This window comes from Talpa occidentalis, unplaced genomic scaffold (assembly GCF_014898055.3).
Source record: "Talpa occidentalis isolate TD23 unplaced genomic scaffold, MPIMG_talOcc4v2.1 talOcc4.11, whole genome shotgun sequence".
NCBI lineage: Eukaryota > Metazoa > Chordata > Mammalia > Eulipotyphla > Talpidae > Talpa > Talpa occidentalis.
The window spans coordinates 94,127,508-94,151,557 of NW_023601104.1; the positions used below are offsets into that span (position 1 = coordinate 94,127,508).

The 24,050-nt window shown below is 48.9% G+C and overlaps 2 protein-coding genes across 2 annotated transcripts in view; one reads left to right on the forward strand and one right to left on the reverse strand.

Annotated features, from left to right (window-relative positions):
- Positions 1-2,270: 2,270 nt before the first annotated feature.
- Positions 2,271-24,050, reverse strand: part of WDR25 (WD repeat domain 25) — a 127,193-nt gene continuing 105,413 nt past the window's right edge. The window contains exons 6-8 of the mRNA XM_037501853.1: positions 5,248-5,418; positions 3,358-3,498; positions 2,271-2,818 (exon numbers count right to left, since the gene is read on the reverse strand). Of these exons, the coding sequence (XP_037357750.1) occupies positions 2,597-2,818; positions 3,358-3,498; positions 5,248-5,418 (534 nt within the window). The 3' untranslated portion in view covers positions 2,271-2,596. The remainder of the gene's footprint in view (positions 2,819-3,357; positions 3,499-5,247; positions 5,419-24,050) is intronic.
- LOC119239393 (high mobility group protein B1-like) lies at positions 10,478-11,111 on the forward strand. The gene is given in 2 exon segments (XM_037503903.2): positions 10,478-10,926; positions 10,928-11,111. Coding segments are annotated over 2 exon segments (633 nt in total).

A 24,050-nucleotide genomic window follows, 5' to 3' on the forward strand; every position in this document is an offset into this window, starting at 1 on the left:
TGTTCTGTTCCCCACTCAGAGACTGTCTCGGGTAAATCTGCTCATTCCCACCCCCTGCACCTCTGGCCTGTACCCCAGTTCTTGTATTCATAAATAATAAATAAATCTTTTTTTAAAGATTTATTTATTTTTGTACACAAGAACTGGGGTGCAGGCCAGAGGAGCGGATGTGAGAGGACTTACCGGAGACAGAGTGGGGAGCAGAACAGGCAAATCCACTGAAATCCACTGCTGAGGGGAGCAGCAGGGAGACAGGAGAGGTCTGCTGCGCCCTGTGGGTGCGCTCCCGGCCGGGGATCAAACGCGTGCTGCAGAGGCTGCCGACAGCTTCACAGCGCTGGCTTAACCTGCGCCACCGGGGAGGCCCGGCTGCAACTGCTTTGCAGTCTCTCTCTGCCCACTGGCTGGCCTCTCTTCCCGGCCGCCTTTCCCCCCCCCCCACCATGGGCCGCAGGAGGTCCCTGCCGAGCTCACTCCCACCGTCCCACCTCTTGTCCCGCCTGCTCACCCGCATCGTTTGTCTCCAGGTCACTAATTCTCTTCCGCCGAGTCCATTCAGCTGCCAGCCACAACCACTGCAGGTTCCGTTACTGGTGTTTTCCCTTCTAGTTCTCTTTGCCTTTACAAATCCACCCTGGTACTTTTCAAGTCTCTGTTCCCCGGACATGTTTCCAAGCGTGCCCTGGATTTCCTTACGTGGTGGGCACAGCCGGCCCGCAGCCTGGGTCAGGGAGTGCCATCACGTGGGGCTGCACGACCATCTCAGTTCCTGCCCGTGCAGCCTCGGTTTTTTGTGTATCTCAGGTGCCCTTGAGGAAGTCCTTGTGGGGGTTCTGCAGGGCCTAGGATGGAGGCCCCTCCTCCAGGGAGGCTGCGTGTCTGCCTTTTCCAGGTGCTAGCTTGGCCTGGTGCTTGCCCTGAGGGTCCCTGGCCCAACCAGCTATGGCAGCTCAGGGGTGGGTGTGCCTCCGGACGGTAACCTGAAGAAGGGTGGGCCTTCGTGGGGGCTGCAGCACCCCCCACTTTACCTGCCTCTGCAGCAGGGGCCAGGGCTGGCAGGCTCCCCTCCCCCAGGAGCAGATATGCCCCAGGAAGCAGCTTCTCCAAGCCAGGAGGGACTGTGAAGAGGCTGGGGCCTCTTTGGGATCCAGTCTCCTCATGGGCAGATGGGGGAAAGCAGCCCACACCAAGCTGGGGGGAAACTGGAAGGGTCTGTGGAATCAGAAGCACCCAGCCCTGTACAGCTGGGGACCCTTAGGGCTTTGCACCCATGGTCCCAGGGGGAGCCTCAGTTTCAGGGTCCTTGTCACCTCAGAACATAAATACCCCCCAAGGTGGCCTCCAGAACTCACAGAGCCATCCTGCCATGGCCACTGGGCCTGGAGGCTCTGGTCGGTTTCCCCGGACCAGCAGGCCCCTACCCAGGGCTGGCTGGGGTGGGGGGCTTCTTTAGCTACGGAGCTGGGGAGGCCCGGAGGACAGGTGACCTGACCACACAGGTGGGGAGGGTTGGGGCTCCACCCCATGGCCTGGGCCTGGCACCCGGCCCTCCGGGCAGCAGTTTCCTCCACCAGATGGTAAGGACCCCAGACGAGGGTCAGAGTCTGGCCACGCCCAGCTGCCCACTCGGACGTGCGCTGCCCCTGAGAAGAAACAGTTCTGTGGCACCAGGCCTGGCTCAGATGGCACAGGTGAGGGTAAAGGTGAGCTCTTAGCCCCAGGAAGGTGGGTGGAGGACACAGCCTACACTTCCTTTTCATTCCTGCTGCGCACTTTCTAAATTTAGTTTTCTTATTTTAAAATTGCAAATGGTGAACTCTGAGACACCTTGCTGAGGATCGTGAGGCTTCCAGAGCCGCTCCAGAAGCAGGCGTGTGGAAGGAGACAGAGGCAGGTTCAGAGTACACTTGCCACTCTTCCTGAGAAATGCCTCAGCCAGCTGGTACCTGCTGGGCACTGAGCTGAGAATTCACATCCACAGAGGGCTCCCCAGGCCCAGGCAGCTCAGGGCCCCGGGTGGTGAGGGTGACAGCAGGGGGCACGGACTTGGAGAACAAGACTGGGGTGTTTGCCCCACACAGGCACGCACAGCTCAGCGCAGCGGGCGAGGAGCCAGGGGCCCCAGCTGACAGGAATGAGCAGCCGCGTATGGCGGGGGTGGGTCCACTGTGCCCCACAGGCTTCCTGAGATAGACCTAACACCCGACAGCCCCTGGGGACCCCGTCATCTGGACCAGCTGGTGGCTGACCCCACCTCAGGCTCCCACCGTTCTGTGTCCAGAACCCCAGCGTCCCAGGAGTGGGGAGAGAGATGAAGCTGCCACATGTATTTGTCACTGAAATGACCCCAGAAATAGCAAAACATATTTATTGGGTACCCCCAGCCCCTCCAGGTGCTGTCGCCAACGCAGCTCTCACAACCCTGAGACAAATGCATTTCTGTCCCCATTTTACAGATGAGGAAACTGAGGCCCAGAGAGTGGTGGAGGCAGCTCCCACCACGTCTGACCCCAAGCCAACCTCAGTGCTTACCCCACCCACCCGGAGGAGCAAGGGGTGGGCGGCCCAGCAGTGTCCAGACAGTCCCCCGGGGGACTCAGTGCCAGATCTTAATGTCACCCTCCCAGGAGCTGGTGGCCAGGACGGAGGGCAGCACGGGGTGGAAGGTGGTGCCCACGCAGGCCTGGGTGTGCGAGTGCAGCGTGCGGGCCCGGCTGGCAGTGCGGAAGGTGTAGAGCAGCACCCGGCCGTCCGCGCTGCCCGTCACCAGCAGGTCGCCGTCGGGGGAGCACTCGCAGCCCACAGAGTAGCCTTCCACCTGCAGGGGGTGACAGCTCATGAGTGCGGGGTCCCCCGGGGGCCTCACCGAAGTGGCGCCCGCCCCTCCTCCCACCCCTTCCGAGGAGCGAGGAATGGCAGGCTGAGGCCAGGGGAGGCAGGGGCAGAGCTCCTTCCCGAGGAGGGGCCGCAGGAACCCGTTGTCCAGGCTGGTGTGTGGGATCCAGCGGGAACAGGCCCATTGAGCCGAGCTCCTGGCCTCACCATTGTCTCCCGGTGAGGCAGGCTCCGCAGGGAAAGCGGGAGGTGCAGAAATGCACCCCATTCTGCCCTGTCCCTGCTCTCTATCCCCGTGACCTGTCCATGTGAGCTGACAAGTCGAGGACATTTCCCACCCAGCGCCGGAGCCCGGGGGTGAGCGGGCTGTGGCCGGGGCCTTGCATGGATGCCAGGGCAGGTGGGAACACTTGCCTGGGAACCGAAAACAGAATCTCCCCAGACTGAGGAGCCTGCACCCGGGGCCCAAGTTCCCACTGGGCTCGCCTTGGGGAGCTGCCGACCCCGTGGCCGTGGTGTTACCTTGTGGCCCTCGTAGCGCCGCCTCCTGCTCATCCGGTAGGGCCACACGGCGGAGAAGAGGGCCAGGTAGTTGCCGTTGGTCTGCGCCAGGAACACAGGCTCCCGCGGGTGCAGGGCGAGGCTGGGGCAGGTGTACCTCTCCTGAGAAGCGGGGACCACAGACGGGGCGGGTCAGCCTCCTGCCTCTGACAGACCCGCCCCCCAGCTCTGCTCCAGGGCCTGGGCCCTCCTCCCAGACCCGGCCCAGGGCTCTGTGAGTCTCCTGCTACTGCTGTAACCAAATGTCGCACATTCGGTGGCTTAAAACAACACAAACGCATCCTCTACAGGCAGTGGCGCCACAGTGGGACTCGCTCTCCCTGGGGTAATCAAGGCGCGGGCAGTGCTGCGTCCCTTGCGGAGGCCCCAGCAGGGATCCGCTTCCTTGCCCCTTCCAGCTCCTAAAGACCCCGTGTCCCCCGGGTCTGGGTGCGCGGGCAAGTGGCCCGCCAAAGTAGACGCGCATCCCCGCGACGATGTCACCTACCGCAGAAAGTAAAGTGGGGCCGGAGGGGGGCGCGCAGGGCTTGCAGATGGGATTAAGGATCTTGACATGGAGGCCCCTTAAAGGCACCCTTCCAAAGGGCACAGGGATGCTAAGACCCGGGGGACGTAGGGGCAGAGGCAGATCTGAAGGTGCCGGTGAGGGCCAGGGGAAGGGGATCACCAGCCACATCTCAGCAGCCGCGAGGAGCAAGGGGCCCCCAAAGCCTCCGGGGGGTGCACACCTGGAAATACTTAGATTTCAGCCCAGTGACACTAGGAACTTCTGGCCTCGAACTGCGAGTGAGTAAATTTCTGTTAATTCACTGAACTGCTGGTAATTTGTTAGAGAGGGAAAGAAAACGAATCCACAGGTGCATCTCCCCACCTCCACAGCGAGCCCCTGGGGGGAAGCCCTTAGCCCAGCCCGGAGTCCCCCACAGCAAGGGCACGGGAGGAAGGAGGTGCCCTGCCAAGCGAGAAGGTGAGCCCATGATCCAGGTCCCAAGCAGGAGGCCAGAAGCCGCCTGTCTGACAGGCTCCGTCACACAGAAACACCCTCTAACAGCTCCTTCCGCTGCGGCTGTGCCCTCCTTTACTCTGGGTGCTGTCCTGAAGCCACACTCTTGAAATGAGTCAACTCAGAGGCCCAAGGGCTCCCCACTGGGCACCGGCACAGGGTGAGGAGGTGGGTTCCCAAAGGGCCAAGGGCGCAGCATGGGCACAAGCGGCTGCCTCCACCCTCCTCCATCTCCGCGAGGCTGCTGGAGCAGGATGCCCCTGGTGTTCAGCGGAGGGAGGGTGGGGAAGGTCCTGGTGCCTGCGGATAACCCACTTCTGCAGCATTCTCTGTGCTAGACCCTTTATAAACACAATCTCTTGATTCACACCTCTATGAGGCAAGTCACGTACTTAATTTTCTAAGAAAATGAGAATTAAAGAGGCCAAATAACAGCAGGGCTCCCAGCTTGCGAGTGGTTAATCCAGGACTTCAAAACAGGTGGTTCCAGGTCAGAGGCCCTGGTGGAAACTCCCAGATCGCAGTGCCTGCCCAGGCCACCAGGGATGGGGGCGGGGGGGCGCAGTATCAGAGGCATAAACATCTTCCCACTGACCTAAGTGAACTGCCCCACCACACCCCTACCCTGCAGGGAGGGGCGGAGGGCAGTGCAGGAGATGCTGTGGCCTGGGAGCCTGCCGAGGGCATCGGCAGGCCTGGGCCTGTGCTTTGTCTACCCCGACCTGCGAGATTTCTGGTGGCCACTCGTCGCCAAGTGCTGCCTGCGGGAAGTGACCCGGGACCCAGCCTGGCTGTGTGGGGGCATCCTGGGAAGGGAAATGAAAGCAACGGCAAATAGGGCTTCTCACATGGAAAATCTGGTTGGAGATTTTGGCCGAGCTCCGGAAATCCCAGGCAATGATGGTGCGGTCGGCGGAGTCTCGGCTCGAAGCATCTGTGCTGCTGAGAAACTCGGAGCCTTCCTGGAGGAAGAGGATGTCCAAGGTCTGCTGAATGGTGGCCTTGTAGCTTTTCACCACCTGCAAGAAAGGGCTCCCATCACGCTGCTGGCCCCCCAGTCCCAGGTGCCACAGGGAGGACCCGGGAGCCCACCCAGAGGGCAGTGCTAGACAGGGCGCACCCAACTTAGGCTGAGCACCTAAGTTGCGGTGCTGGGAGCCAAAGCAGGGAGATGTAAGGGTCATCCCAGCCCAAAGACAAGTATCTGTCTCCCCAGGACCTGCTCCCTGAAACCTCTCAGACCTAACAGACCCTTCAGCAGCCACCACACAGCCACAGACATGTGGGCCCAGGGAGACAGGACAATCTCCTGGGCGATATGGGTCCCCCAGAGAGCAGTGGCTTCCCTCCATGAAAGCTGGGGGGGGGGTGGGTCCCACCTGTGTGGGGGGGCCTGCAATCATCACCAGTGTTGTGTTTCCTGAGAGGATCTTGCTCCTAAAGATGTCACCTAATTCACAGCTCACAACATCCCAGACCTGTCCCTGGAGCAGCAACTGGAATGTAGCGAGCAAGTAAGCTCGGAGACCCCAAAGCCAGACCTCGTAAGCACATGCCTTAAAGACACCTTCACATCTTCGCATCTCCACAGCAGCGCACAGCCCCTGGGGGGAAGCCGGCTTTATTAAGCATCGGCTGTTCCACTTTCATCAGGGCTGTGAACACACGCACGCTGCATTCAAAACAAGCGAGCACCTACACGTGCAGAGGCAAGGACTGGTGGCTTTAAAGTGAACAGGGCCACGGTCAAATGGAGCCTCCAGATCATAAACAGGGGAGCGGAAGGCGGCCCTGAGCTGCTGGCGGGAGCGGCCGGGGGCTCGGCCCCGTGGGCTCATGAAGCTGGCGCCGGGAGGCTGTGCAAACCACCCTTCCCTGGTCGGTGCTTCAGTGGGGACTGGCTGCCTTGGGGAGCTGGATGGTACCTGCAGTCCCAGAGTAAAGATCAGAAGCAGCACTAAAGATGTTAGTGGTTTCTTAACTCACTTACAAAAAGAGGATTTCTTCACTGTAGACTACCTGCCTGTGTGTCTGTCCCTTCAACAATACGAGTAAGACTTACTAAATAAAACACAGGCAAAATTAACAAGATAAACTACAAGGTCAGCAACAGGCGGGTGCGGGGTGCCGTGGCCTCCACCTGCCCGGGCCTGGGCCTGGCCGCCCTTCCCAGCTCCCAGGGCGCCACCATGTGGCCACAGCCCAGACGCCGAGCTCCCCTCCATGCCAGCTGCCAAGTGGACAATCTTGACAACTGCTTTCTTGACAACCGAGTTGATAACCTTTCAGATTGTGCAGATTTGCCCTTGGATCATTCTCTTTCCGACGAACCAAATAAATTCGCCTGGAAGGCAGCGCCCCTTCAGCGGTGTTTTGAGACCCATCCCCTGGATGAGGACAGTGAGGCTCAGAGAGACTAGGGATCGGCTCTGGGAGGCAAGGCCAGGATACACTCACCCCTGCTGCTGCCCCAGGGCCCACACAGCTCTCCCAGGCCAACTCCTGCCGCGCTCAATGTTGGGACAAGGCCCTGGGGGCAAGTGGGCGGCCAATGGCTACTCTTCCCCGAGTCTCTCAGGAGCAGCCCTGGACTGGTAGGATTCAGGGCAGGGTGCTGTGGCTGGAGGAGTGGTCTGGACAGAGGGCAGCCCCACAGACCTCTGAGCACAGGCCAGACAAAAGGTCCACCCCTCGTTGGTCAGCTGGCACCACTCCCCAGGCAGCGAAGGGCACTCGCTCCCTGAAGCCCGCTGCCCTCCCGGGCAAGCCCGAGTCACACAGAGCCTGGGGGGGGGGACACAAAGGTCTACATCCCACATTGTGCCCAGTCTGGGCCTCAACACCACAGCAGCCCCACACTTGCTCTGCCCGGCCCGCACTCCAGGCCAACGCAAGGGCAGCACTGCCCACGGCGGGTTTGGAGCCTCTGTGAGGGAGCAACGTGCTGTCCCGCTCCCCTTCTCCAATGCCAGACCCCCTCTCTGGCAGACACACTCCCCCCAGCCACCCCACCTCCATGTGCTGAGGCCTCGTCTTCCTTCCCTTTTGTCCAAAGAGCCATCTCCACCAGCACAACTCCACTCAGGTGGAGGCCCAGGGAATCCAGAGATGGAAGTGCCACGCGCCGGGAAGGAGGAAGCACACAGATGCAGTCAGAGCCTCAAGCGCTGCTTCTCCCTGGGGGCACAGGCACCCCGGGGGCCCACCAGCTTATACAGAATGGTGGCTGGTGGGCATCCCGTGCCCCAGGCAGTTCAATCCCCACTACCTGAATGCCGGTAAGTGCCATCCACTAGCTGGGCATCTCACACACCTGAGCTCAGGTGACAGCCAGCCTCAGAAGCCAGGCCCCTCCTCACCTGGCCCAGCAGAACACGCTGGCGGCCCCCACGCCACCTGCCTCCCAAGACTTTCCAGGAGAATGAAATCCGTCGTCCTCTGTGTTTCCCGAGCATGGACATCAGTGGCCCAATTCATCAGGGTGTCATAAAATCAAAGGTCCGGGAAACAAGCCATGTGACGGGTGAGCCTGCCAAAAGCGCCGCTGCAGTGGAAGGTGATGGTTGAGGGCTGGCCGCCGACAACACCTGCTGGTCTTCACAGCTGCCTGCGCCCCAGGAAGAGCAGCGGAGCCATCACTGTGTCGAGCTGGTGGGTTCTATGCACCTCAAATGCCCCAAGTCAGGCAGAGCCTGGGCACAGCCCATCCCTGGCGTGGAGCCAGATAAGCAGGGGCCCCCTGGGACTCTTGTGCCACCAGGGGCCTTGGTGGGTAAGCAGCTGCCTAGTCGAAGGCTTACAGCTATAGGGAAAGCAGAAACCTGACATGACACACCCACCTTTGTGGTCCCCAGACAAACTGGAGTGTCTCTGCTTTTCCTTCCAGGGTCCCTGCCACTCCAAAGTGCGTGGGCACAGCCGAGCACAGGCTCGGCTGCAGTCTGCCCAGCCCAGCACAAGGCGGGCCCAAGGGTAGCTCCTCTGTGGACCCAGGTTTTGCACCATCAGGGCAGGGCGGTGGACCAGACAGTGGAGCACTACTGGAAGCCAGGGAGAGCAGGACCTGGGGGTCTCAGGTCCCCACCTCACCCCACCCCACCACCCCTCTCACCCAAACCTGCAGGGAGGCAGGGGAGACAGTCCTGCACCCTCACGGGAGCCTGAGCTCCCTCTGCCACCCGCCTGGCCGCCAGTCGCCTTTCCAGGACCCCGCCAGCATGTTGCAGTTCCAGGCAAACATGTTAACGACTGGATCCATGGGTGCCTGGAACCACAAGCGGATGGATGAACCACAGGGAACTTGAAAAGAGGCAAACTCGAGGCCTGCAGCTCCCAGCACCTGCTGGCCATGGAGACGAAGAAAGCCCCAGGGCTGGAGGGGCTCTGAGACGATAGCAGGTGGAAGGAGGAGCAAGGACACGCTCAGGCCACTTCATCACCAGACATCCGGATGCTGCGGGGCTGTAGTTCTCAGGCCACGCCACAGGCCCCACCTGCCTGTGCGGAGCTGGCTGTGAGGCTCTAGGCAAGCAGACCGCCCCTTTGGGCTCCAGTCTCCACACCTGCAGGGTGTGCAGTAGTAGGAGTTTGGGGCAGCACACAGAGGCGACGGGCCTGCCTGCAACCCTCAGGCAGCAGATGCTACAACCTCTTCTCCCTGCAGAGCTGCAGTGCCCAGCAAGGAGCCCTTGGCCCAGCCCCTTCTCTCCAGATCTCAGCGCTCCTCCCTAAGAACAGGAGCCAGGAGAACACGCATCAGGCAACTGCAGGGAGGAAAAGGCCCTTTTTGTGGTTTAAATCCATGCATTAAAGTAGGATCACTAAGGATGGTGTGTCAAGAGCTCTGCTAATAAACTCAAAAGGGAGCTGAAATTTACATTTTACAAAAGAAAACTACAAATATAAGAAGAAAACATGGACATTTTCTATAAACATGGACATTTTCTAGGACTGGGAGGAACTTTCCCAGCTATGACTCCAAGGCCAGACGATAAAAGACAGGTAAACCTTACTTCATGAAAACAAGAATAAAATCAATGACACTATTGCATGACATGAAAAGCAAGGAAACAAAGTAAAAAAGGCAAACAGAAGAAATACTGGCAACTTGTGTCAGAAGTGACTGTGACTACCCTGATCGCGGGCAGCTTTTGAATGAAGGTCCACAGAAAACTGGCAAGAACTGGACATAACAGAGTTAAGGTCAAGTTTCTTATATACAGGAAGAGAAACAACATGGCTTGAAACTAGACTTTTAAGATAAAGAGGTATATTATAAATTCTAAAGAAACCACTAAAAAATACACAGAACACAAAACCACAGCTAATGAAGCAACAAAAGAGATAAGGTGAAACCCCCCCAAAACATTAAATAAATCCTAAAAATACTAAATCAATACGAGAGAAGAGAGGGGGTCAGAAAAAAAAACACACAGAACAAATAAAAATCATAAAACAGATGGGAGATTTAAACCTAGCCACATGAATAATTACATTAAAACAAGATAAACACATTAGCTCAAAGGAAAAGGCTGTACAGCTTTCTTTACTATCTGAAAGCAGAAAGCATGATATGATTTCACAGGTTATCTTGGGGGTCTGGGGATGCTCAAAATTGCTTCCATATAAATTAATGGTGATAGCATTTCCAGATTCAAAAACTAATTTCCAAATAATACCAAATAGGGAATTTGTATATAGGATTAAAATAAAAGATCACGACCCAACAAATGTTGCCTCCATAAAACACATTTAAAGACAACAAACAGATTAAAAGTTTTTTTAAATGGGAAAAGACATGCCTGCTAATAGCAATCAAAACAAAACAAGAATGTCCATGTTAATAAAGGAGTAGATCTCAGAATAAAGAATATTCATGGATGAAGAGGGTCTTTTCACAATGACAAAAGAGTTAATCATCAGGAGAATTCAATAATCCTAAATGTTTATGTACCTTATAACATAGCTTCAAAATACACGATGGAAGTACACTGAGCTCCATAGAGACAGCGCCGGGGCACGTGAGAGCCGAACAGGCACTGGGCAACTCAGTGCCTCGCTGAGGAAAAGTAATTAAACATGGGCAAGGGTGATCCTAAGAAGCTGAGAGGCAAAATGTCATCATATGCATTTTTTGTGCAAACTTGCCGAGAGGAGCACAAGAAGAAGCACCCAGATGCTTCAGTCAACTTCTCAGAGTTTTCTAAGAAGTGCTCAGAGAGGTGTAAGACCATGTCTGCTAAAGAAAAAGGGAAGTTTGAAGACATGGCAAAGGCGGATAAGGCCTGTTATGAAAGAGAAATGAAAACTTATATGCCCCCTAAAGGGGAAACAAAAAAGAAGTTCAAGGATCCCAATGCACCCAAGAGGCCTCCTTCGGCCTTTTTCTTGTTTTGTTCTCAGTATCGCCCAAAAATCAAAGGAGGACATCCTGGTCTATCCACTGGTGATGTTGCAAAGAAGCTGGGCGAGATGTGGAGTAACACTGCTGCAGATGACAAGCAGCCTCATGAAAAGAGGCTGCTAAACTGAAGGAAAATACGAAAAGGATATTGCTGCATTCCGAGCTAAAGGAAAGCCTGCTGCGGCCAAAACAGGGGTTGTCAAGGCGGAAAAGAGCGAGAAAAAGAAGGAAGACGAGGAGGAAGAGGAAGAGGATGAGGAGGAAGAGGAAGAGGATGAAGATGAAGAAGAGGATGATGATGATGAATAAGTTGGTTCAGTTTTTTTTTCTTGTCTATAAAGCATTTAACCCCCCTGTACACAACTCACTCCTTTTAAAGAAAAGAACTGAAATGTAAGGCTGTGTAAGATTTGTCTTCAAACTGTACAGTGTCTTTTTTTGTACACACTACCAAATGCGTCTTTAGATAGCCCTGTCCTGGTGGTACTTTCAGTAGCCACTCACCTTGCCTGGTACAGTATGGGGGTTGTAAATTGGCATGGAAATTTAAAGCAGGTTCTTGTTGGTGCACAGCACAAATTAGTTATATATGGAGATGGTAGTTTTTCATCTTCAGTTGTCTCTGATGCAGCTTATACGAAATAATTGTTGTTCTGTTAACTGAATACTACTCTGTAATTGCAAAAAAAAAAAAGTTGCAGCTATTTTGTTGACATTCTGAATGCTTCTAAGTAAATACATTTTTTTTATTAAAAAAACAAAGTACACGATGGAAAACGAATAGAATTTTAAAAGGAAATAAGACAAACCACTCTTATAGGCAGAAATTTTCAACCAACTGCTCTCAACCAAAAGAACAAACATACATTAACAGAAAGGCTACAGATTTGAATAACACCTCCAACAACTTGATCTAATTAACGTTTATAGAACATTGCACCCAGCAATAGTAGAATACGATCTTTTAAAGTACACACAGAACATTTTCCAAGATAGACCACATCTAGGGCATCAAACAAGTCTTAATACATTTAAAAGGATTAAACATATAAGGTATGTTCTGTGACCACACAATGAAGTTAAATTAGAAATCAACAACAGATCATTGGAAAATTTCCAAATACTTAATAGCACACACCTAAATAACCCTGCATCAAAAAGAAATAAAAAAGACAAATAGAAAACATATTAACTGAAAAATGAAAAGCAAATATCAACAGTTGTGTTATGCAGTTGCAAAACTAGAGGAAAGTGTCTCCTTGGTGGCGGAAGAGGTTAAGTCTCAGCACTATGAAGCTATCCGCAGCCTCTGGAGCATGAGTTTGGTCCCAGGTCAGGAAGCTGACCCACATGGTGCAACAGACCTCTCCTGTCTCTCTGCTGCTCCGCTCAGCAGTGTTATTTCAGTAAATCTGCCTATTCTGCTCCCCGCTCTGTGTCTGGTGAATCCTCTCACCCCCCATACCTCTGGCCTGTACCCCAGTTCTTATATGCATAAATAAATAAATCTTTAAAAAAAAACTAGAGGAAAAATAATGGCACCAAACGTCTGTAACAGAAAAATTTCTTAAAACATTGACCTCAACTTTCACTTTAAGAAACTTGAAAAAGAAGATAAAATTAAACACAATGTTGAAGCAGAGGAAATGACTAGGAAATCATTTATTTTTTTAAAGATTTATTTTTTTATTTACACAAGAACTGGGTTACAGGCCAGAGGCGCAGGGCAGGTGAGAGGATTCACCAGAGACAGAGTGGGGAGCAGAACAGGCAGACTGACTGAAATACACTGCTGAGGGGAGCAGCAGATGAGACAGGAGGTCTGTCCCGCCATATAGGTATCTCCCGGGCCAGCCGGGAATCGAACCTGCACTGCAGAGGCTGCGGACAGCTTCACAAGCGCTGCGCCACCTGGGAGGCCCCCCCCTTTTTTTAAGGAAATCAATTATTTTTTAATAGAGAAAAACCATCACAACCAAATTCTAGTGCTGTGAAAAGATCAACAAGTTGACAAACCTCTAGCCAGACTGATCAGAGGAAAAGGAGAAAAGATAAAACCTACCAATATCAGGACTGAAGGAAATGAGGTAATATCATTACAAATTATATGGCTATAAAAAATAAAAGTATCATTAAAATCTCTGTCATAAAGTTAGATAACTTTGATGAAAGGGATATATTTCCTACAGGACATAAACTACCGAAGGTCACTCAAAGACAAACAGAAAATTGGGATGACCCTCTACATACTAAATAAATTTTATTTGAAGTTTCAAATCTTCTCACAAGAAAATTTCAGGCCAACATAGCTTTACTCGTCAATTCTAGCAAACATTTTTCCAGCAACACTAGACAAACTGTTCCCAGAAATGGAAGAGAAAGGAACACTCCCCAGTTCATTCTAAGACTCCAGAATTGCCATGACACCAAACCCAAAGATTTACAAGAGATATTAGATATCCCTTGTGGACACAGATGTAAAAATTCCTAACACATTTTAGCTAAGAGAATCCCAAATTATGTAAAAGATAATATCTCATGATCAAGTGGGATTTATCCCAGGAATGCTAGGTAGTTTTAATATTGGACATCCACTGACAAAGTCCACCATATTAACAGAACAAAAAAGAAAAATCATATTATCTCTTCAATAGATGTGAGAAGATATTTGATCCAATAGCCATTCATAAAAATTCTCAAATTGGCACTAACAACGAGTGTCCCCACCTTCTACTTAAAAGACCACAGTTCACAAACAGCTGTGAAATGACTGGGACGAGGCAAGGACGTGTCCTTGCACCACTTCCAGTCAAAAGTGTTGTAGAAGTTCGAGCCTGTGCAATATAAGGTGCAAGGAGAGAGGGCGGAAGAGAGGCAAGAAGGAAGAAATGGCATCCAGACCTGAAGGAATCGAAGCTGCCTTTGCAGAGACAGGGTCATCTTTAAAGAAAATCCAACCGGATTTTCTAGCAGCAGCTAGAACTAATAAATGAACTTAACTGAGTTGCAGAGTTCAAGATAAATATACAAATACCCATTGTACTTTTAAATAATAACAATGTATGATCAGAAATTGACATTTAAAAATGTTACTTACAGAGAAATCTAATAATGTAAAAGGAGCTATATAATGAAAATTGCAACAGTGGTGAGAGGAATTAAAGAAGATTCATAATAAATGAACTATTACTGAAACAAACAACAACATGGCTCGATCCACAATTATGCTGGATGGGAAAAAATCCAAGCAAAAATAGTCATGCCATAAGATTATATTGATACACAAAAATTCTAGGAAATGAAAACTAACTTATAATGGCAAGGAACAGATTGGTGGTTACCTGAAGACAAGTGTGTCATGGAGGGGCAGCAGGGGGAGATTACAGAGTAAAAGATGACAAAAACACACAGAAACTTCTGGAGGTGATGGGTGTATTATCTGGACTGTGACGATGGTTTCATGGAGGTGTGTATGTGTGTGTGTATATGTAAATATGTTTGTATATGTATATATGAGTATACACACATACATACATGCATGCACATATGTCAAAACTTATCAAACTATACACTTCAATTATGTGCAGCACATTGGATGTCAATTATACTTCCATACAGGCATTTAAAAAGAGCAGGATATGGGCCTCCCCGGTGGCACAGCAGTTGAGCCCTTCCCATTGAGAAGCTGCCCGCAGCCTCTGCAGCGCTGGTTGGATCCCCAGCCGCCGGGTGAGGGTCCCACATAGCGCGCAGACCTCTCCTGCCACCCGCTGCTCCCTTCAGCGGTGTACCTCATCAGTCTGCCTGCTCTGCTCTCCGCTCTGACTCTGGTGAATTCTCTCACCCTCCCGTGCTTCTGACTGTACCCAGTGCTTGTATAAATAAATAAAAATAAATAAATCTTAAAAAGAGCAGGATATTGAGATAAAATGAAGCAAAACAAAGACTATTTTGATAAACAAAAACTGAGAGAACTCACCACAGTTATACTAAAGGAAGTTCTTCAAACTGAAGAGTAATGACACCATATTGGCACTCAGAACAATAGGAAGGAACAAAGATCTTACAGTCATTCAAAATAATGATAATTTTGAGGATAATTTTAGGACAGCATGTTTGACAACTTAAATGAAATGGGCAAGTTCCTTCAAAGAAAAAAGTTATAAAAATAATTGAAAAAAATAGATCACTCAAATAGCCACACACACCCTTCAAAAAATGTTTATAATTAAAAACCTTCCCAAAAAGGGCCTCTCCTGTGGCACAGCGGTTGAGCGCTGGGTTGCGAAGCTGCCCGCGGCCTCTGCGGCGCCGGTTCGATCCCCGGCTGCTCCCCAGCCACCAGAGGAGGGTCCCACATGGCGCGCAGACCTCTCCTGCCGCCCGCTGCTCCCCTCAGCAGTGTACTTCGGTCCTTCTGCCTGCTCTGCTCCCCGCTCTAGCTCTGGTGAATTCTCTCACCCTCCCGTGCTTCTGACTGTACCCAGTGCTTGTATAAACAAAACAAACAAACAAACAAATAAATAAATAAAACATGCCTCTATTAAAAAAAAAAAAAACCTTCCCAAAAAACACCTGGTCTGGATGTCTTTCTTGGTGAATCCATCAAACATTAAGGGGAAAATAACACCTACCCTACACAAACATTCAGAAAATATATGAGGAGAAAACATCCCTCAATTCATTTTTTTTGAAGACAAAATTAACCTCACACCACAACTAGAAGAGACAACAAAAGATTATAAACCAATAATCCTAATGAATATAGATATAAAATCCTTAACAAATTATAAGCGACTAGAATTAGCCATGTAGTAAAAGGATAATAAAGACATCATATGTTATCAAGTAATTATCCTACATGAGAAACCCATCAGGCAGGATTTCTCCCACATACGCATATTTCATTTCATTTTTTAAATCAATACAACTCACCAAACACACTAAATATAAGGAAATATAGATGCAGTAAAATCATTTGATAAAATTCACCACCAATATATTTGAAAAAAGCCTTCAGAGAAAGTAACTTCCTTAACCAATCTAAGACATCTATGAAAAATCCACATCTAGCATCATTCTTAATAGTAAAAAACAAAATGCTTCCCCTAGAAGATCAGGAACAAGACAAGAATGTTCACTGTCACCACCCTTATTCAGTTTTAGCAATTTCAATATAGCAAGAAAAAGAAATAAAAGAACATACTTTGTAAAAGAAGCTATAAAACTATTATTCTCAAACAACATGCTAATGTACAGGCAAATTTCTAAGTAACTTATGAAAAAGCCATTAGGACTAACTAGTGAATTCAGCACGGTCAGAGGATTCAAGAGTAATATAAGAAAATTAACATTATATGTACTAGCAAGAAATAATTAAAAAATTAAAAAATGAAATTCCAACCACATGAAATACTGATGAAAAAAATGCAATACAATATATGTATCATTGAACATTAGAAACTACAAAACACTGCTGAGGGAAACTAAAGAGGACATAAATAATCAGAGACATACTATGTTCATGAATCAGAAGACTCAATATTAGTTGTCAACTAGCCAGAAATTGACCTATAAATGGGACATAATCCCAATCACAATACCAGAAGTCCTTTTTGTAGAAATTGACATGGTGATTATAAAACTGAAATGGGAATGTAAGGAACCTAGAATAGCCAGGATAATTGTGGAAAGGAAAAAAAAAAAGTGGAGGGTTTATACTGTTTCTATAGAGAGACGGGGAAGGTCTGAGCTACCAGTGTCAGCCTGTCCAAGAATCAGGGCCTGAATCATCCTCCCAATCCCTTCTCCTCCTGATGCCTCAAATATAAGACCAGACATCAAGCGTTTTGTACCCAAGGCCCAAAGTTTTGTCACCCAAGATCATGAATGCTGACATGACTATAGTTAATATTGTAAAGTAGGAGGAACTGGAGGAAACAACACAACTTCTTGCTAAGGTGTGGGAACTCCAACACACGCTCAAGATCTTGCTGCTAGAGTATATGCAATTTAAGAAGAAAATATGAAGCTGAAATAGAAAACCAGGTTCTTGGACAATATACAGGAAACTTCATGTCAGTCTCTACTGCTTTTCAACTAACGCAAAAAGCAAAAGGGATTTATATCCCTTCAGCTTTATGGGATTCTGTTGATTTTTTTTTTATTTTTATTTTAAAGAGGCATGTATTTTTATTTATGATTTATTTATTTGTTTGTTTGTTTTGTTTATACATGCACTGGGTACAGTCAGAAGCGCGGGAGGGTGAGAGAATTCACCAGAGCCAGAGCAGGGAGCAGAGCAGGCAGAAGGACCGAAGTACACTGCTGAGGGGAGCAGCGGGCGGCAGGAGAGGTCTGCGTGCCATGTGGGACCCTCCTCCGGTGGCCGGGGAGCAGCCGGGGATCGAACCGGCGCCGCAGAGGCCGCGGGCAGCTTCGCAACCCAGTGCACAACCGCTGCGCCACCGGGGAGGCCCGATTTTTTTTTTTTTTTTTTCATTAAAGGTTGGCTAGACTCCAAATGTTGTAGTACTTTTATTTGTGGCTTCACTGAATATTTATGATAGTGTTGTCAGATAGAGGAAATATTAGGAGCATAACAGAAGATTTCTGTATATCTGTGTATTGTTAGTCTATGAAAATGTACAAAATACTATAGAAATTTTGTAATTGGAGATGCATATATTTATGAGACATGAAAATGAATGTTTTATTGAATGCTTTGATTTATAGGTATAGCATGTCTTTTATTATAGGCATAGTTAAGAGGAAATAACCACCATGTCGTAGAAATGTGACTGAAATCACACACTGAATGTACTTTTCTGCCTCTTTTTTCTAATTGTTTCTTCCTTCCCATTTCTCTTTCCCTGAGGAAAAAATTGCCTTCACATTTGTAAAAGTAATTGCAACAGTTAAAAATCAATGAGGGTAACCTGGACTCTAGTTATTGAAACTTAACCAAAAATAAGACAGTGTCTCAGTTAGGGCGTATTTAGTAACAAGATAGCATTGTTAGTTTCTCATTAATCAACTGAAAAAAGGCTATAAAAATGAAAAAAATTTTCCTTGATAATCAATTGTCAAATTGGGAATATTTGTTAAAACTTCCTTTTGTACAAAACAACCTGCTTGGTATCTGAAAAGATGAGCTCTGGCTGTGTGTATGTTTGGAATAAAAAAATTTTAGGAAAAAGAGAAACAGGGGAGGGAAGTTGATAAAGAGTTACTTGTTGATAAAGTTGATAAAGTTACTTGATAAAGAGTAATACCAAGCTCCAAATGTTTTTACTCCAGATTTGCATTATCTCTGGCACAGATTAGGTCTCTGGGGAATATATTGGAAAGTGGATTAAGTTTGACTTACTCACATGTAAGCCACTTCTGGAAAAGAATAGTAACAAAGAGTTTGGTCTCAAGATTCTTTGTGGTTCCCAGCAGCTCGGCTTTTGCAAAATCCCGTACTAAGGGTGTATTAGTATCAGAGAGCAGGGATAAAATAGGAGTGTTTTGTATTTTTGTATGAATAGTGATTGGTGCTTGCTCAGTATTTTATCTCACTGCTTCTCCCAGAATTTTCTTTTAACCCAACTGCTTGGTTGACAGAGTTGTGGCCATTCTTTAACAATTTTTTAAAAATTTCAAGTGTAGATTCCATTTGGTAAGGAAGTCATAGTATCAGAAGTAATGCTAAGGCATTAAATAGGAAAAGAAGTCCACTCATGCAGCTATGGTTACCAGATTTGCGCTACTTTTAATCATGGGATAATCTAACGTTTATATTGGTGTGAGATTCAGTGAATGGGTTCAACTGTAGGAACCTGTAACAATCACACTGTACTTTATAACCCTTTTGTGAACTAAATCACAAACACTAAAGACTGTGTTGCAATTATGCTTTGCTGTTTAATAAGAAGCAATTTCAGAAAAATTATAAAAAGAATTACTATAAGGGGCCTCCCCTGGTGGCACAGCGGTTGAGCGCTGGGCTGCGAGGCTGTCCGCAGCCTCTGCAACGCCTGTTTGGTCCCCAACCGCCGACGAGGGTCCCACAAAAAAAAAAAAAAAGAAGAATTACTATAAGGCCACAATAACTAGGAGAGTATATATTTATTCTTTCACCATTACCAAACAAGGGAACAGAATCGAGGGCCTAAAAGGAGACCTGTGTTACGTGGCTGACTGATTTTCGATCCAAGCTTCAGAAACAAGCTAAAGGGGAAAGGAAAGTCTTTTCAACAAGTAGTGCTAAAACCACTGAGCACACAGCAAAAAAAATGAGTAAATAAATTAATATCTATTTTATCTCATACCATATACAAAAATTAACTCAAAGTGGATCACAGACTCCAAAGTACAAGCAAAAACTTTATTTCTAGAAGAAAATATGTGAAAATCTTTGTAACCTTAGAGTACGTTTCTTAAATAGAACATGAAAACCCACAGAATGGGAGAAAATAATCCTAGAATATATAGAGTAATCCTAGAACACAAGAATCAAGATTCCATCATCGTTTTAAATAGGCAAAATACTTAAACAAATCCTTCACAAAAGAAAATATTTAAACAGTTGGTAAACCCATGAGAAGATGTTCAACATCACTAGTTACCAGTGTAATGAAATTAAAGCCACAATCGGGCACCACCACACCCCCACTAGAATGACTAAAATGGAAATGACTGGAAAATGGAAAATACCAAGTGCTGGTAAGAACATGGAGTGACTGAAACTCTCCTACACCACTCATGGGGGTGCAAACGGTACAGGCACTTAGGAAACAATTTGGCAATTTATTAAAAACTTAGACATATCTGTACCATACCACTTTGCAGTTACACACCCAAGAAAAATGAAGGTATATAGCCATGCAAAGCCTTGTTCAAGAATATTCACAGCAGCTTCATGTATAATAGCCAAAACATTCATGAACAGGTATATCCATTGACAGTGATACAGCCATACAGTGGCACTTCACCAGCGACGAAAGCACACTGTCACATGCAACAGTATGGGTGAACCCAGAAAACAGTGTACCCAAAAGCCAGACAGAGAAGAGGAGTCTCAGATGATCCCCTTCATACAAAAGTCTAGAAAACCGCTCTTCCCTGAGGACAGCAGCTGCCGGGGACTGCAGTAGAGGGCAGCTGGGTGACAGAAATGCCTTGTGTCTTCTTATGGTGGTGACACCACAGATGTAGACATCGGTCAAAACCAACAAATTGTGCACACTAAATGGGCAGTGGGTAACTGCATGTAATTTGACCTCAGTGAAGGTGGTTTTTAAAAAAATAAAAAAGACTGGGCCTCCCTGGTGGCACAAGGGGTTAAGCACTGCACTGTGAAGCGATGCGCAGCCTCTGTAGCGCGAGTTCAATCCCCTGCCTGCAAGGGAGCTACCCACATGGCACAGCAGACCTCTCCTGTCTCCCCGCTGCTCCCCTCAGCAGTGTGTTTCAGTCAGTCTGCCTGTTCTGCTCCCCACTCTGTCTCTGTTGAGTCCTCTCACCCCCCACACCTCTGGCCTGTTCCCCAGTTCTTGTATGCATAAATAAATAAATCTTAAAAAAAAAAAAAAACACTGAGGAACCTACTTAAAGAAGTTCACTCAGGGCCTCCCCGGTGGCTCAGTGGTTGAGCGCTGGGTTGTGAAGCTGCCCACAGCCTCTGCAGCACCGGTTCAATCCCCGGCCACAGGTGAGGGTCCCGCATGGCGCGCAGACCTCTCCTGCCGCCCGCTGCTCCCCTCAGCAGTGTACTTCGTCACTCTGCCTGTTCTACTCTCCGCTCTGGCTCTGGTGAATTCTCTCACCCTCCCGCGCTTCTGACTGTATCCAGTGCTTGTATAAATAAATAAATAAGTCTTTAAAAAAAAAAGTTCAGTCAGCAAATACAAATAATAGAGGAATGTGAGCACTGGAATAATAGTAGCCTCAACTGATTGAAACATACCAAGTATGTTACAAACACATAAAGATACCTTTTTTAAAAAGCAAAACGAAACCCAACTCAGTAGGTACCTCTGCAGAATACCAAGGAAGCCTTTGGGGATTACTAGGGAAAACTTATTATTCTGAAAACTTGTAAATAAGGGGAAAGGTGCAAGTCTCTCCCCTGCCTTCCCCATCCTCAAGGTAACTACATTAAAAATCAAAGCTTTCTTGGGCCTCCCCAGTGGCGCAGCGGTTGCGCGCTGGGTTGTGAAGCTGCCCGCGGCCTCTGCGGCGCTGGTTCGATCCCCGGCTGCTCCCCGGCCACCGGAGGAGGGTCCCACATGGCGCGCAGACCTCTCCTGCCGCCCGCTGCTCCCCTCAGCAGTGTACTTCGGTCCCTCTGCCTGCTCTGCTCCCTGCTCTGGCTCTGGTGAATTCTCTCACCCTCCCGTGCTTCTGACTGTACCCAGTGCTTGTATAAACAAACAAACAAATAAATAAATAAAACATGCCTCTATTAAAAAAAATTAAAAAAAAATCAAAGCTTTCTTAAGAGTAAGAGGCTGGTATTTTGCAACCTCTAATGCACTCCTTCGTCAGGCGATGATCATTAGTCTCCACTAAGACCATTAGGGGAGAAGCTGGTGGAGGTGCCAGGCCAACCACACCTGAACGCCCTCCTCAGTCACATCATCATTAAGAGAGATTTGCCCAGACATTAGCCCTCCTGGCACGAGGGTACACCAGCACTGAGGACCTGTTCTTGCCCAAAAGTTGCACTGAAATCTGATCATACATTCTTGGGAAGAGAAAAAAGTTAAGAGGAAAAAATCCTAAATCTTACCAAGTCTCTAATCTAGACTCTTGCTGTTAAAAAAAAAAAGAAACAAAAACAAAAAAACAAGTATGAGTGTGGACCGACATCTTATTAGAAATGTAGCATTTCTTTTTTTTTTTTTTTTTTTTTTTTTTTTTTTTAAATTTTCTAGAGGCATGTCTTATTTATTTATTTATTATTTGTTTGTTTGTTTGGTTTATACATGCACTGGGTACAGTCAGAAGCGCGGGAGGGTGAGAGAATTCACCAGAGCCAGAGCGGGGAGCAGAGCAGGCAGAAGGACCGAAGGACACTGCTGAGGGGAGCAGCGGGCGGCAGGAGAGGTCTGCGCACCATGTGGGACCCTCCTCTGGTGGCCGGGGAGCAGCCGGGGATTGAACCGGCTGCAGAGGCTGCAGGCAGCTTCGCAACCCAGCGCTCAACCGCTGCGCCACCGGGGAGGCCCAGAAATGTAGCATTTCTGATCCCACTCCAGACTCACTGAGCCGGTCTGGACGGGTAACAAGCTGCCCAGGCGCTGTGCTTGGCCCCGCCGGAGTGCTGCTGCACGGTTATCAGACACACGGAGGACAGAAGAAAGTGTGCAATGACACCACGTGGGACGCAGGCAGGAAAATGCTGCCAAAAGACCCATTTATTTCCCAATAAATAAGTCACAGGGAAAACAGGGAGCAAAGTTTATATATTAAACAAGGCATAAGAGATTTTTCAATTGACTGTTTGACTCCTTATTTGAATAAGGCAACTACTTAGAATTACAAGGCAATGAGCGATTGTGGACACAGACTGGATACTTGACAGTATCAAGGGATTATTGTTAAAATTGTTAGAAGTGGGAATGGTAATAATATAGTTATGTTATGCTAGGACGTGTTGTGATGTTGTGATGTGACTGTAGTGCTGCTGCATGCTACATTCTGTTACACTGTGTTACAGAAACGGAAGTGTACACCCATGGAATGAAGGTGTATTTCTGGGATTTGCTTCAAAAGAATCCAGGGGTGGGGTGGGGAGGGAGGAGACTGCTTGGAGATGGGCAGGATGCGGGTGAAAGCAGCTTGGCCGATTATGCATCACTGTTTAAACAGGGTGCCAGGCGCAAGGGAGGCTCATCAAGCAGTCTCCCCACTTTGGTGTATATCTGAGTTTTGTAATCATAAAAAAGTTTCTGTAAAGCGCTCTGTGGGGAGGGATGAGGCCCACAGCTGTTGACTCTATGCCAGCGGGCCTGAGATGACATGCGGAGCGGGCCAGTTGGAGCCAAGTGGCAGGGACGGGACAGACACCACGAAGAGCAATTACAGCAGTGGCAACGCCCACCTGTCCTGCCTGCCCAGAACAGCCCGCCCTGACAAGCAGCGCCGGGCCCAGCGGCTGGGGCAGAGCTGGAGGCTGGACACAAGGCTGTCGCGGAAAGGAGAGCCGGGCCGGGCGCGCTCCTACCTAGGTGCGGGTTTCTATAGAAACCCCTAGAGACTGACATTTCAGAGAGCACAAAGCATCTCCACTGGCCTCCACTGGCTTTGTTCACACTTCCCCATCAGCTCCTGAGATCCAGCCTATTAAAGAGGGCCTCGTGGCTCACTTTTAAAATAGGTACAGCTCATTATAAAGCACCTGCTCTCAAATGTTTCCAAGGAAACAGAGGTCCCAAGACGCCCCTCTCTAAATTCATTAGCATTTAACACTCCTTAATGAGGCTTGGAGATGGCGCACTTTAATAACCATATGCTGGGGGAGGACTACCCTTCCCTCCTCCATTAGGAGTGACGATGAGCTGGCTGAGGCTCCCAGAGGAGCACTCCTTAAAGGCCAGGTCGGGAGCAGAGTGGCTGCATGCAACGTGCCTCTCCTGCCTCCTGTGGGGTGCTCATATCTGGACCACAACCCGAAGTTGCACTGACCAGCTTGGATATCCATGCTAACCTTATTTCTCAATACCCCCCTTCTCTCTTTCTCTCTCTCTCTCTCTCTCTCACACACACACACACACACACACACAGGGTGTGCATGGCATCCATGCACCACCCCCTCACCTGTCTGTCCTTTCATGCCTTTGCATTCCTCATGCCTAAAGTGCCCTGCCCTGACTGGCTGCCTAGAAAACTCCTATGCATCCTTAAAAACCTCCTGCCAGCCAACCTTCCCAAACATGACAAGCAGAATCATCAGCACTCCTTCTATGGGCCTCTTGTCACCCTGCACAGCAGCTGCATGTCACACTGTCCCACACAGGACAGCCTCTCCCTTCCTCGGGGCACAATGAACACAGCTGGGTCTTCCCGAATCCACACCAAGGGGGAGGGGGCGGTTCTGCTCCATCTAGACCACATCATTGAGGTCAACCCCTTCCTGACTTGGTGGGGAAACTGAAGTCCAGAGAATAGAGACACTGAACATGGGGGACTCACAGGGACCACTCAGGCCTTTTCTCAAGGGGGTGGGGACAGCAGAGAGGACAGTTTTGAAACTATCCT